Source organism: Pimephales promelas, chromosome 5, assembly GCF_988280905.1.
Source record: "Pimephales promelas chromosome 5, fPimPro1.hap1.1, whole genome shotgun sequence".
Classification (NCBI taxonomy): Eukaryota; Metazoa; Chordata; class Actinopteri; order Cypriniformes; family Leuciscidae; genus Pimephales; species Pimephales promelas.
In genome coordinates, this window is record NC_142773.1 from 17,890,532 (window position 1) to 17,905,212 (window position 14,681).

General features: G+C 36.5%; 1 protein-coding gene and 1 long non-coding RNA gene across 4 annotated transcripts in view; one reads left to right on the forward strand and one right to left on the reverse strand.

Moving 5' to 3' along the window:
- Positions 1-10,850, reverse strand: part of LOC120471444 (MAM and LDL-receptor class A domain-containing protein 1) — a 42,192-nt gene extending 31,342 nt beyond the window's left edge. Inside the window, exons 1-7 of the mRNA XM_039661258.2 lie at positions 10,531-10,850; positions 10,392-10,432; positions 9,370-9,459; positions 4,920-5,164; positions 4,008-4,089; positions 3,516-3,871; positions 1,167-1,707 (exon numbers count right to left, since the gene is read on the reverse strand). Of these exons, the coding sequence (XP_039517192.2) occupies positions 1,167-1,707; positions 3,516-3,871; positions 4,008-4,089; positions 4,920-5,164; positions 9,370-9,459; positions 10,392-10,432; positions 10,531-10,607 (1,432 nt within the window). The 5' untranslated portion in view covers positions 10,608-10,850. The remainder of the gene's footprint in view (positions 1-1,166; positions 1,708-3,515; positions 3,872-4,007; positions 4,090-4,919; positions 5,165-9,369; positions 9,460-10,391; positions 10,433-10,530) is intronic.
- LOC148981407 (uncharacterized) overlaps positions 1-14,681 on the forward strand; it is a 315,293-nt gene that overhangs the window by 51,964 nt on the left and 248,648 nt on the right. For all 3 annotated transcript variants that reach the window (XR_016168507.1, XR_016168508.1, XR_016168509.1), the window contains exon 2: positions 3,543-3,680. This is a non-coding gene — a long non-coding RNA (uncharacterized LOC148981407). The remainder of the gene's footprint in view (positions 1-3,542; positions 3,681-14,681) is intronic.

Sequence of the window (14,681 nt, forward strand, 5' to 3'; positions counted from 1 at the left end):
ACACTAATGTTTTTAATCAAGCAATTTGTATATTATTATTATTATTATTATTATCTTTAATAAATGAATACTTCTAAATAAGTTGTAATTTTTATTTTATAGTAATCAAAGATTGATTTTGCTGCATTCACTCTGAACTAAGTTGTTGAAAACACTGGATACTTGTGTAAACACAGTGCTGTGCTTCACTCTGAAACAAGGAGCATGACAGACTAGATACTTTTTTAGTTAAATTGTAGCCTTTTTTGATTTGAATGTCACACTAAGACTTATCACAATTTAAATTCTAGGTAATTGACACATGCTTTGCCAAGGAAATGGTGCAAAACATGTAATGTTTTATCTTACGAGAAGTAGAGTTATCCTGGAGTTTTTAGCGTGTGTATGACACGCCAATTCGTATTTCCATTTTTGGCATGCTGCTATCAAGACGCGTAATCGCCTTTCAGCGTGTTTATGAACGCCGTTGACTTAACGTTATTACTGTATATATAAATATATGACTTACCTCAACCCCGTCCCAAAACCTAACCGTCACTGGGGTTAATGGCATTTATGACTGTTCCCTTACCATCCTAGGAAAAAAAAAGAGCGCTCCCCAGATGTAGATCTACATTTTGCTTTGTTTCGCTCGGACATTTGACGGCGCGTACAGACACGCGGAATCACTCGGACGTTAATGGCGTAGACATACACACATACACGCGGATACACGCGGATAGCTCAAAATGCGTAGAGATAACACGCCACTTGACTCGAAAGTGATGTCATGTTGGTTATTACGAGAAAAATGTAAAAAAATATATATATTCTGTGTTGTACATCATAATGTTGTATTGAGCATAATGCGTAAATTCGCTTGCAGTGTAAATAAAGAATAGATTTATAATATTTATAATATATACTATCCATCGGTTAACACCCATTAAAACAATTCTTGGCTTATTGGCCATAATATTCGTTCTTGCTAATGCACTTTTTACATTTTACCAGCAATAATTATGTCAGTAAATGTGTATTCACCTATAAAAGTCCATTTAAAAAGACAACTTAAGAGATCAAATAATAATAAACAACTGATTTACTGATTTTACTAGTCAAGTTTGAGTTTTATTTATCCTAAAAAGTTTTTTTGTTGATAATTTTAGCTATTGCTAGCCACTTACGACAGAATGTTGAGTTCCTCCAGTCCGCAACAGAGATCCCAACTTTGCCGCAGGTGGCACTGAAGGCCTCCATGGCAGTGCAGAGTGCAGCAGGATCTCCGTGAGTTGTACACATATCGAACATGCAGTTTTGGAAGAAACTATCAGCATTGAGAACAGATGAGCATGCTGAGAATGGTCCCTGTCTGGATGTCAGCAGACCGCAGTAAACCTCACTGGCGTACTGCTGCTCCTCTTCACCTGTGCAGACCCTAGGCAGGGTGGGCTCATCACACACACTCTGCGCTAAAACACGCCCGTCCTGCACAAGTGACCCGTCTATGACCTTCAAGTCATCTTCTGTCTCCTGGTTGAAGTTGCCGCACATGCCACAGATTCTGTTTGAGTAATGGCTGGGGATGATCACTTGAACAGCGCCGGAATGCATGTAGAAGACAGACAGTTTGAAATCTGTCTGAAGGACCAAAGCATCTCCCTGGGCATTAACCGTAACTCTATTTCCCTTCATGGGTAGAGGGAGATCTTTCCAGATCCCATTAACCTGATTAGAACAACAATGGAAAGTGGTTGAGACAAAAATTTCAATCAGAAATTTTGGCTAGCGGTTGACCGATATATTGCTAAGGCCGATATATCGGCCGATATTTGGTATTTTTCAATTGCCGGCATCAACTCTTGGGTGCACAATCGGAAAACCTTAAATTCTTGATTTCAAAGTATGCTGTGCTATTTATCCAGTTGGCCACTATGTCATATTCAATATAAAATTAACGTTATCTGGTCTTTACTTGAAAAAATGTGATTCCCAGTGTACACAGACTTACCAGATTACTGAGTGCACTGGTTAGGTACATTGATCACTTCGATGTTATGTATTTTTATGTGAAAAATGTTATTTTAGGATTACCGAATCAAGAAGTTTCAATCGAAAGATTTTTGTATGTTCAAAATATTTTTTTGAAAATAAATCCTTTTCAATTAGTTTCTTTCTAATTCAGTAAATATGTCAAATAAATAGATTTATATTTAATTCCATGAATTGTTATGCATGTATTTTTATTATCTTTAAATGAACCAAACCCAATTTCCCCACCAATGTTACGCCATTTATGAGACGACGCTTCCCTGCGATTGATGGAATTTTCCGTCTTTCCGTGTTTTCGCTATTATAAATCTTCTGAAAAAGTAGATAATCTTAACTCAAAACACAGGCAAACAGTGCAGAAACAAGCAATGAAAGCATAGCTTATGGTTGTTATAGTCTTTGTTCAAAATATTGCTTTTTTATGAAACTTAACATTCAAGTATCGGTAAAAACAAGGCACAAAACTAGAATGAAACCTTTTTACGCTGGTAAAAAAAAAAAAAAAAACGCTGACAGGGAAAGAGTTAAATGTGGTATTTATCGGCTTTATATCTCTAAATATCGGCATCGCTATTGGCATTGGCCATTAACACTAGAACGGCCACAACGGTCATTTTGACCGTTTTGAATTTTATATCTATAATAACTTTGTTGAAAAAAATTATAAAATCCTGCTGGTACCTGACTTTTCCTAAAATTGTCTGTATTTTCATTTAAAATGCTTTTCATATAAATTAAGTTACGTAAACGTAAGGCAAAACAAAAAAAATGAACATATTTACCTATTTCGGCCATAGACGGTCATATTGACCGCACTGAATTTTGCGGTATTTTTTTGTTAAATATCCCGCGGTTGATCGTGTTCTCTCTCAACTGTCAACAGAATGGTCCGTCCGGTCACCTCTGTAGCGTGTTTGCTATATAATAATTTCTACATTAGTTGTTGATCAGAAATAAGCAAATAAAACCGGACTACAGTTATCTATAATTCGGATGCAGGGGAACAATCGGAGGTGGAAAGTGACAGCGACGTTTCCTGGGTGCAAGTTAACATTTCCTCCTCATCAGAGAGTGATTCAGAGTCAGAGTCCACATCAAGCAAAAAGAGACGGCTGCTATCATCAGACACGGCGGATCCAGATGTTCTGCATGTCCTGCGCTGTTTGTTTTGCTGCATGGGCTGTTCACTAGTTCTGCGAGTCCTATTATTATAGCCTTGACCGCGTCGCAAATCGTCACTATCTAACATTTTCGTCATCGTTTTTGTCATTCAAACCTAGTTTTTATTTAGTTATCGTCTCGTTTCGTCTTTGAAAAAATGTGGTTGACAAAAATAATTACGAAAATTATTCATCAACACTGTTTTGAATCTAACGGTCAAAATGACCGTTTGTGGCCGTTCTAGTAGTTTTGGAATTCTGGCACTTCTAGTGTTAAAAAAACACAAAAATGTAATCTACGATTAATTGTGGTTGATCGCTCACCATGACTCTGCTCCTCTCTGTCCTCAGCATGGTCACTCTCAGACCACGGATGTTGACGTTCACCTGCTGGATGGAGGAGACGTGCGAGTCCCCTTTCCTCTCATTCTGCACCTCTACTGCAAACTCCGAAAGCAACCCTGTAGCATCGCAGACCTTTGACAAAACGTAAGTACAAGGACTCTCAAATTGGAAGCTGACCCCATCAAAAGTAGTGTAATATGGGTCAGAGGCCACATGGCAGGTTCCAAAGGTGTCGTTGGACCAGGGAATGTGAGAACAGATGAGTTGCTCATCAGTGCAGGTGCAACGAGTGCTTTCATCAGTCCAGAATGTGCCTCTTAGCTGGCATTTTAGCCCTGTGGATGAGAGTGCCGTACTGCACTTTACTTTTTCATGAAGGCTAAATGTGGTGATGATATATCTGTGTTAGCCTGAAGATGCTTTTATGCTCCTAAATGACATAATTCCAGGTTAAAATAACAATGACCCTACCGCATTGTCCCCTCCGGATTCCTATTCTGTCAAAGGCAGTTTCCTCATCCTCATACCGTCCTTGTGATAGCTCAAAAATAACCTGCCAGAAGCACAATAACAGTTGCAGTGAGTAACAGTGATTCTTCAGTGCTTGGAAAAGACCAAAATGTACCTATTATATTTGTGCACATTACTTTCACAGATGCTAATGCTTTCTATTTAAACAACTCAAAGAAATTCTTGTAGTGCTTTAAGACGGCAGACAGCTTACCATAGAGCTCATATGCGTTAAAAAATTACTCTTAGAAGTTTTTCCAAAGGGATGCCACTTTATCAGTCTACCATTGGTGAATTGTGTTATTTTTATTGTATATTCAAAAAAAAAAAAACATTTACAAGCATAACCACCAGTAATGTATTTATTTACATTTTGCACTCAAAACTATGGAGCCCCTACAGGGACATTCTGATGAAAAAAAAAAATGAGATGGGAGGAAAATGATAAGCCAATGCTTTTGTGTTCTCACAAATTATTTTTGCGTTTCAATCTAGAAGAGGGGCTCCGTACATTTGTGCACAGATGCTTTCTTATCAAACAACTTAAAGACATTTTTGTAGTGCTTTAAGATGGCAGACAGATTGTCATACAATTCAGACTCCTAAAACTCTTGGTGCTTTTAAAAAGGGATACTTTATCCATTAATCATTGGCATTTGTATGCTATTTTTGTATATCTCAAAAATTGCTCATTGGATACCAGCCATTGAAGCAGCCATTGATGAATGTTGGATTCATTTCTATTGTTCGGTTTCAACTGTGCTTTTTCATTTTGTAATTGATTAAGTTTGGTGGTTTAGGTTGCAAAACAGTAAAAATATGCAAATTTGCATTGTTCCCAACACCTAAATCTGAATCTTTAAATTGCTCTACCTGGGTGTTGTCGGATTGTTTTGTCAGAGGGATGAAAACTTGTCTCCAGTCTCCACTGCTTGATGTCTCTGAGGTCCAAATCAGTGTATGCAGAATGTCATCCACTACCAAAACTTTGAGTTCGGAACTCTTCTGGTTGGGTTTATGGTACCAGAACTCCAGACAGGAGTCTTCTGAGATATTAAGAAATCCACTCTTTAGACGAAACACACCAGATGAACTCACAGGACCGAGAGCGGTTGTCTCTGTAGACAAAAAGAAAAAACATGCATACATTTAATGATTTATAGGAGTTGCTAGGTTTTTTTTCAGTGAGGAGTTTTACCGCCTTTCAAAGTTTGTGATGTTCCCCTTTCCCCTATGTATACTAAGGCTTTAGTTTTACTGCTTGGTTTGTGGGTTTCACTGGTATCCTGATATACAGTATTGAGCTGCTTATGAGGGCTGTGCAAGTTCAAATACGGCTCGCGTTGTTACCTCTCTGCGCCTATAGATGGGACAAACACCAAAAAAAACTGTTTTTCATGAAACATTCACGGTAAAAAAAAACTGTGTTCAATTTACGGTAAAATACCGGCAGCTGTGGTTGTCAGAAATTTACCGTATAAAATACAGTAGCAAACTTTACGGTAACAAGGTTTTACAGCCTAAATTAAAATATACAGAAATAAACTGTATTTAATTATCTGATATAATGTTAAATTATCGTCCAATTGAAGTATTTATATCTGTTTTTTTACACCGACAACCAGCAGTGATGAGTCACACGATACATGGAAGCTCATCACATGCAGCTCTTCCACATAAATCTTATTATTAATATATAGAAGCAGCACAGTGTCATTCACTGAAACATTAAACACCATCCTGGTAACACATGAAATTTTAAAAAGGCAATAAACATTAATTTAACAACATTAAATGGCACATAAATCCATAATGTACATAACTGATAAGCAAACTATGAAGTTATTTCAGCAAAAATAGATCAAATGCGAAGTGTCGCGCAGGGAATTGTGAGAATGTCCATTTTTTTTAATTTAATTTAATCAGTTTAAAGTTACAGGGACCGTGCACATTAATAAACGCTTACGTAAATGCAGTTTAGCCATCTTGGCTAATTTTTTCTACTGTAGTCACTGGGCAGATGTAATAACCGATAAAATACATTCAGACTATCAACAATACTTATACATACATTAAAACAAATTACATAGAAGCTCATAAAATACATTCAACAAGAACAACAAATCAAAACATGATTAAGATGATTTAAAAACTACAGAATATGGGTACACACTTGATTGTCCTTTAACCATGATTTTAATTTAATCTTAAACAGCCCATATGAAGCAATGTCTTTCAAAAACTGTTCCAAGTGTGAGCTGCTCTCACAGAAAAAGATGACTGACCAAAGGCAGTACTTCTCATTTGTATTACACAATCGCCTCTTGTTAGTTTTTTGTTTTATAAAAGCAGTTAATGGTGGGGGAGCTAAGCCATGTAAAATTTTTAAAACAAGACAAGAGTCTGTGAATTTAATAAGATTGTCCCAAGTCATTAGATTGTGTTTTTTTAGACAGTGGCAGTGATGATGGGTATTAGGCTTCCTATCGAGTACCTTAGAAGCTTGATGGTACAGTAACTGCACATGTTTAAGGGTTGTGCCCAGCTAGTCAAACAGTACAAAAAATATGGCATGATCATAGCATTAAAACATATTGTCGCTGCCTTTGTAGTCAGACAATTTCTTATATGATGGAAATTTGACATGTTAAATTTTACTATATTTATAACTTTTTTAATTTGTTTTTTAAATGTTAAATTCGAATCAATTATTATACCTCAATATTTGAAATCAGATACCATTGACAGTTGTTCCCCTGCTATATAAATATTTGCTACTGAATTGTCTGTTGACCTCTTTGTGAAGAACTTACATGCAGTTTTCTTTATGTTTAAATAAAGACAGGAATCACTAAGCCATTGCATAACACTTTCCATCACTGCCGTGAGCTTATAGGCTGCTTGCTGTTTGTCCGGCGCATGTACATAAATGACAGTGTCGTCTGCATACATTTGAATCTCAGACTCAGTGCATACAGTCGGGGGATCATTTATGTACAGGCTAAACAATAACGGCCCCAAAATTGATCCCTGAGGTACACCAATGTTACAATTAATGGCCGATGATACCTCATCGTTTATCCTAACCCTTTGTTCTCTGTGTTCCAGATAAGACTGCATCCATTTTATTACATTAGGAGAGACATTAAACATTGACAGTTTTTTTTAATAGGACACCATGTTCCTGTCAAATTCTTTTTTTTAGGTCTAGGAATATAGCCCCAACAACTCCTCCTTTGTCTAACTTTGATTTCACATTCTCCACAAAAAAGCAGTTTGCAGTTTCCGTTGAATGATTTGATCTAAAACCAAACTGCATAGGATGCAATGTAAATGGGCTGTTACTAAGGTGGCTAGTGAGTTGTTCTACTACATATCTCTCAATTACCTTTGACACAATAGGTAATATACTAATTGGTCTGTAGTTACAGACCTTTGAAGTATCACCTTTTTTGTGGATCGGTGTTAGTCTTCCACGCTTTGGGATAAATTCCTTTATTAATGGATCTAGTAATAATATGTGTTAATGGACTAGACAGACATTCATTAAACTCTTTCAAGAACATTGTGTCCAGTCCATACACATCTTTAGCTTTGGAATTTTTTAGGGAACTTATTATTGTCACTTTAGCTTCGGATATTTCGTGAATCTCAAATACAGGTTTATCGTAATTTAGTAGATTGGTAGATTGATTATGTATCAGTGATGATACTGATTCTACAAATTATGAATTAAACGCTGATACTATTTGAGCCTCATCCTGTGTAATACTATTATTTATATAGATTTCAAAGTGCTGTTTATTACCACTATGATGTTTTCCTGTCAGCCTCACATATTAGTTTGGTATTTCCCTTTCCTTGATCAATAACATTAAGATAAAAATTTGCTTTTGCTTTCCTAATCTCCTTTGTCACCTTATTTCGTAGTCCTACAAACTTTAGTCTGTCAGTTGCTAATTTTGATTTTAAGGCAGCTTTTAATGCTGAGTCTCGCTCTTTCATCAGGTTATGCATGTCACTACTTAACCATGGAAGCTCTTTTTTTCTGTTGTCGGGTTTAGTTCTCCTTAAGAAGTTATTCATTGTCCGTTGAATTGTGGAGAAAAAGATCTGACTGTCAGAGTCGACATCAGAGTAAAAAAAAATAGGCTATTCCATTCTATTCCTTTAATTGCCTTTTCAAAGTCATTTTGTTGTCCCTTGGGTATTCTGAGGTGACTAGGCTTATTTACACCACAATTAAAACGCGTTTTTGACAGTTTCCTAACTCCTAGTGTCAAATTATGATCCGATAGCCCGGTAACCAAATTGAATGTTTTAACCATTCTCTCTGGTTTATTACTAAATATCAGGTCTATCAATGTTTTTGAACTCTGTGTTATTCGTGTTGGTCCATTAATTAATTGCGTCATGTCAGAAGTATCTATAATTCGTTTTAGAGCATTTCTTTTACTTTTATCTTCCCAGTTTATGTCAAAATCCCCCATTAAAATAACGTCTTTCCCAGAATTACATTCTTTTAAAATACTCTTTAGTTGGTCTAAAAACAAAACCAATGAGGAAGAGGGTGGTCTATACAGGCCAATGAGGTTAAAGGACATTTGGGGAGACAATATAACATTAAGCCCGTTGCATTCAAGCCCATCGTCATGCTTCCACTGGATTTGGCGGCAGTTGATGTTATCTCTGACATAAAACATCAACCCCCCACCTCTTCCGTTAGGCCTGTCTCTCCTAAATATATTGTAGCCTAGCCTTTTCACTGTAAATTATACAATGAGTTGTTCATTTTCACTTTAAAACGGTGAATTTAACTGTATTTTACAGTAAAATTACGTGAAATTTACCATTAGATCTATCACAGTTATTTATCGTGTATAGTTAACCAATTAACAGTTTTTCACTGTAGCATTTTTACCGTTAAAATCACGATAATTTTTTACAGTGTTGAGTTGGTCATGCTTTCATCGCATTGTGGCAAGCACACACTGTATTAGTTACATGCATTTAGTTTGAAGATTGATCATAACCTTTTTACGTACTAAAAGCTTACATGTGCCAGAGGTTAGACTCTGATCTTCTAGCAGTGTAGCAACAGCGTCATGATCAAGTGGTTGAACGTGGTGCCTTGCGTACTTGAAAGTCCAAAAAAATCATTTGAGGAATAAACAAGTTTAAAGAAGCTCTGCTACGTGCTGTTAGAAACCTATTAACTGCTGTTGTTGTTGCCGCAGGTGAATGGATTGGCAGTAAACACTAGCGAATAACACAAACTATAGCAACTGTGTCTGCTGCAATTTCATCTCAGCAGTATAATTACCTGTTGCCGTCTGAACGCTGATGGGTCCCTCAGAGGTCCAATCACAGGATGCTGGAAAATCACTGCCAAAATCACACTTTGAGAAATAATCTACAGCACAGGAGGGAAAAGTGATTAAATGACGGTAAAAAAAGAGGAGCGAGAATAAGAACCTAATCGAAAACAAGAAACAAACCAACAATATATTTTTGTTTGGCTTGTTATAACAAATGTTCATGTCCTAAGTCACTCTTGCGAGAAATTGGTCATACCGGTCGGTGTGAGTGCTTCTAGAAAGACCTAAAAAGTTCACAACTCATCAGAGTTTAATAGCATGGTTTCTAACAGGTTCTTTTTTCAGAACTCCTGAAGATTTTCAGTAACACTAAAAGCCTTTATGTATCATGTATTATAAAAGTTATTCATAATGCATGTTGTAATGCATTTAATCTTTTGTAATCAAGTTAAAATGCATTATAATATTTGCAGATTTCTCAATATATATATATATATATTATGAAATTGGTTGGTAACTTGTTTTAATGCATTTCTAAAAGTGTAATAGTGAATACATAAGTATTTAGTAACTGTGGTTACAGATTACAATTGATGAGATCATTACAAGGCATTTGTATTTAAAGGGATACTCCACTTTTTTGGGAAATAGGCTCATTTTACCACTCCCCCAGAGTGAAACAGTTGGGTTTTACCATTTTTGAATATATTCAGCTGATTTTCTGATATTTAGAAGAATATCAGTAAACAGACAATTTCTGTTCTCATTGACTTCCATAGTATATTTTTTTCCTACTATGGAAGTCAATGAGACCAGAAACTGTGTGGTTACTGATATTCTTATAAATATCAGAAAATCGCCTGAATATATTCGAAAACGGTAAAACCCAACTGTTTAACTCTGGGGGAGTGGTAAAATGAGCCTATTTCCAAAAAAAGTGGAGTATCCCTTTAAAGGTTTCAAGTAAAGTGTTACCGTCAATGCCTTAAAATATTAACCTTACAAAAGTGATGCATAAAATTTTTACCTGCGTTTGACCTCCAGTCAGGAAGGGTGAGTGGGAAACTTCTTCAGATGATGAATGGAGAAAATGTGATATAATAAAACGTTAAATGGTGAAACAGCTTTGTTAAACATAATCTAAAAGTGATAGAAAGACCACCTACCCTGGATGAGCCTCAGTGTTCAGAACACATAAATAGGCTACCACATAGAGCAGCCTCCGGTACGTGTCCCCTGGCATAGTGACTTGCTATGTCCTCGGGTGTTAACCGCTGAGGTGAGTCTAGATTGTACCTCCTTTCTCGGGACAATGAGAGTGGTTTGAATGTGCTGGCTGTTATAAAGGTGATGGAAATTACACCATTGACCCTGAGAAGGTGTGGTTTTGTTGATGATGTTATGTGTTACAGGAACCATTAAAATTGGCCTCCTGATGAGGTAAACTGTCGTTTCATTTGTTTAAGTTCCAGTCACCACTGTATCAAAGTCCACTTATTGTGTTGCAGCAACTGTTTAATTACTACAATCTAATGCGACATTGCTAATGCAACATTAGATAACATAATATCAAAACAAGCTCCTTTCATGGGAAGTAAAAACACATTAAACTAGCCAGAGCTGGTTTAAAGAGGTCTCTCAAACTTTAGCTGCTGGTTATGCTGGGTGGTGAGGTGGTCTCTGCACCTGACCAGCTAAGAAAATACCAAGTGAAAAAATTAAGTAAAATTTGTCTGAGTATGTCAGATTTTCATAACAAGACACCTTTGTGATTGTTAAATAGTTTTTTTTTTATTCAAGTACTGTATTACAGTTCATGCGAATAGATTTGCAGTGTCCTCAGGTTAATTGTACCATGCCAGTCCATTAAACACACAATTGAGACCTATTTTATTTACTGTGCTTCACTAAACATTAGATTTGCAAAGATCAAATAGGAGCAAAGCCAGTGTTTAGATTGATGCCAGACGTTGACACCTTGACCCTTCGATCTTTAGTCGTACCTATGACCCGTTTGATGTGTAGTTTTCTTTTACTCCAACATTTGTATGGGGTGGCTATATTTGAGCTAGAGCTAATTAACTTTATTCCTGTAAAAAAAAATGTCATTCCTCCTATTCCTATCTTCAACTTGACAGATAACACCAGCAACTCTGTATTATGAGAGATGGATTGCCTCAAATATCAGATAATAGCTTTCTTTAATGGTCATCTCAGATGTGCAGGTGGTCTGATACTGATAGGACTTCCAGGATGTGGATGTCATACATCTGCTATCAACTAAACTCTTGGTTTGCTGCAAACAAAACTCCTCCTTTACGGTAAGCCGAGAAACAGACTGCAGTTGAAGAGACCGGTGAATGACTGCGATTTCAACTCAGATAAGATTACATTTTCTATTTACCCTCAGTGGATCATTACGTGTCATCCCCTGCTCTGACAGATGTAATACAACAAAATGAGCATTGCTTTTCTCTCGTCGCTTGGATTTAATGAGAAAGTAGGCATGAATGATTTGAAACAAAAACCCTTGGAGAGGTTAGAAATTGCTTCAATTTCTTTAATACTCATTTAGAATATAACCAAGTTCAAAATCAGGTCCAAACCTTGTGTATCAAGAACTGTCAATTTGCATCAGTGTGTAGGTTGTTGCATAGCCTAAATGATTGCTAAGATACAACCAAAGTTCACTTGGCTGCCATATTTGCAATGCCTCTGGGTATCTATTCAAACCCAGACAGCAACATAGTGTCGGCCCAAATCCGGCACACATCTGGTACAAGTGGATTCGGTTCAGATGTGGGCCGGTTCTGGGCCGACACTAGGCAGTCTACACTGAAAAAAAATATTTTCAAGATTTGTTATCACAACATATTTTCTTTTGTCACATCAACTTTATAATAATTTATTTAGTTGAGATAACTTATTATTTTGAGTTTCTGATGGTTAAATTAATCTCCTTCATTGTATTAACTCACTTTTTCCAGTTCAATCAACTTAAAATTTGAAGGCAACCCAGGTTACTTACTTTTTTAAATTAAACCAACAATATTATTTTTACAGTGTAGTAATCACAACATTTTTTCTTTTGTCAAATCAACTTAAATAATTTATTTAGTTCAGATAACATATAATTTTGAGTTTCTGATGATTAAATTAATCTCCTTCATTTTATTAACTCACTTTTTCCAGTTCAATGAACTTAAGATTTTAAGGCAACCAGGTTACTTACTTTTTTAAGTTAAACCAACAATATTTTTTTACAGTGTATTTGAATCGGGGAATCCTGACATCTCTAAAACAGCTTTATCTCATTTATAAATAATAGAAGTAAACCATCTTTGTATATCTAGTCTTTGGTTACAACCTACACTCGTATACACTATAACTACCACTTACTGCTAAAACATGCAAACTCAGAGCGAGGGTTTAAACTTTTATTTTGAAATCACAATGAGCAATTAGCATATTTAGAAACATACTGATGTATTTTCCTGTGTTGGTGTAGGTTTATACATTTACCTTACAAATCTGATGACACAAACTGCATCAGAGTTTATGCGTTCCCAAATGTTCATTGTTGGAAACCCAAACGGACAACTCTGAGTTTGTGTGGAGCAGAAACATGTAATCTGCGCACATGTAACGTAAATAACGTCGAGCTTCACTCTGAAACTTGCCGGGATTTATTTAATTGAATCTCAGCCTTGCCCAAGGAATGTGCCACTTCCGGTATTTTTTCGAGTCTGCGCACTTGCTTTTTCGGGACCAGACATGCGCAGTCGTGAGCAGGAAGTAAAGCCGCAAAATCAAGGCCCCGCCCTCATTCTCGCTGAATGAAACGCAAGCACACGCCCCGCACTTTCATTAAGTGGCCCCTGTCTGCTTCGTTCCTCTCCAATGATGTCCGCTGAATGCAGTACCTCGTTAAAATAAGGTAAATACAATTACTAACCACATAGTCAACAAGTGACTACCTCGCACAGAGAATCTGTCAATCACAGCCGTCAATCATGATGCCACAGCACCGTTTTTATAGCATCATATAGCAACTAACTAAAAACAAACTTATTTTAAAAACAAACACTTGAAATTACATCAACGTGATAGAAACTACAGTAAATGACAGAAACTATCTTTGGAAAAGATTGAATTGTTTAGTTGGTCTCATGTCCCACTGAATAATATGGGTAGGTGGGGTTTCTGACCTATACTTGGGCCAGGCAGTAGGGGTCACTTTTGAGGGCTTGTGCGGCACAGTTGGCCACAACCCCACGCCATACACACTTATTAGACAGCCGCACTTGAACCAGCGAGACATTCTCTCGCCCTCTCTCCCCACGGGGTGGAGCCTTATACTCTATTGAACTTGAACAGCTAAAGCTAAACTTGTTAAACAGCTATTTTTTTTGTAACATTATAAATGTCTTTACTGCCACTTTTGTTTAAATTGAATGTATCATAAACATAAACTGAATAAAATGTTTTATTAATTTCTTTAAAAAAATATGTGACAGCCCCTAAACTTTGAACGGTAGTGTCGGTATCACATTTCAATGGAAATTTTATGTATTTTCTGTTTAATTTTCACAGGCAAAAATCGTTCCAAAGCAAGCCAAATCATTCTGTAATTTGAGCGAGAAACGGTCTATAATCCATTGTGCTCTGGTTCCACTCCGGGTTTTCCATTGCTCAAAAACAAATTCGCAAATAACTTGATTTTAATCTTTTCTCCTGTTTTGAAGTATTAAATTAAAATGTTTACCTGCAGATTGGGTAGATCATAATTTTTTTCAGATATTGAATAATATATTTTTCTAGTTGAATGACTGCAATACTCCCTGATTTGAGAGATGAATGCATGCGTGTGTTTGATTAAGCATTTTTGATGGAGATACATTCCATAATGTAGCAGATTAATGGCCCTTATGTGAAATGTGCAGGTGTGCAATGTGTACACAGAGCCCAGATAATGGCTGGTGTCGATGTGAGTGTTTGTGCAGAGTGTATTTGCACCTGTCAAAGATAAGAGAAGCCTCTCAATGAGAGCTAAAGTCTGACAGCTCTGAATGGACATTCCCTCGGCCCTTCCCCGACACTTACTGTCATTTGTGTCAATGCGCACTAAACTTGAAAAGAATATTAATGCTCTCCATTCTGTTCTCTCTTCTTTTTTGTCTAATAAAGTCTTCCTGAGATTCACACACAGGGAGAGTTTGGCTCTCTCTCACGAGAGAAATTGTCATCATTGTTTAATTTTACATTTCAACTATTTCATTTGATTAAATTTCTTTTAACAATTAAGTGAAGTGATGTG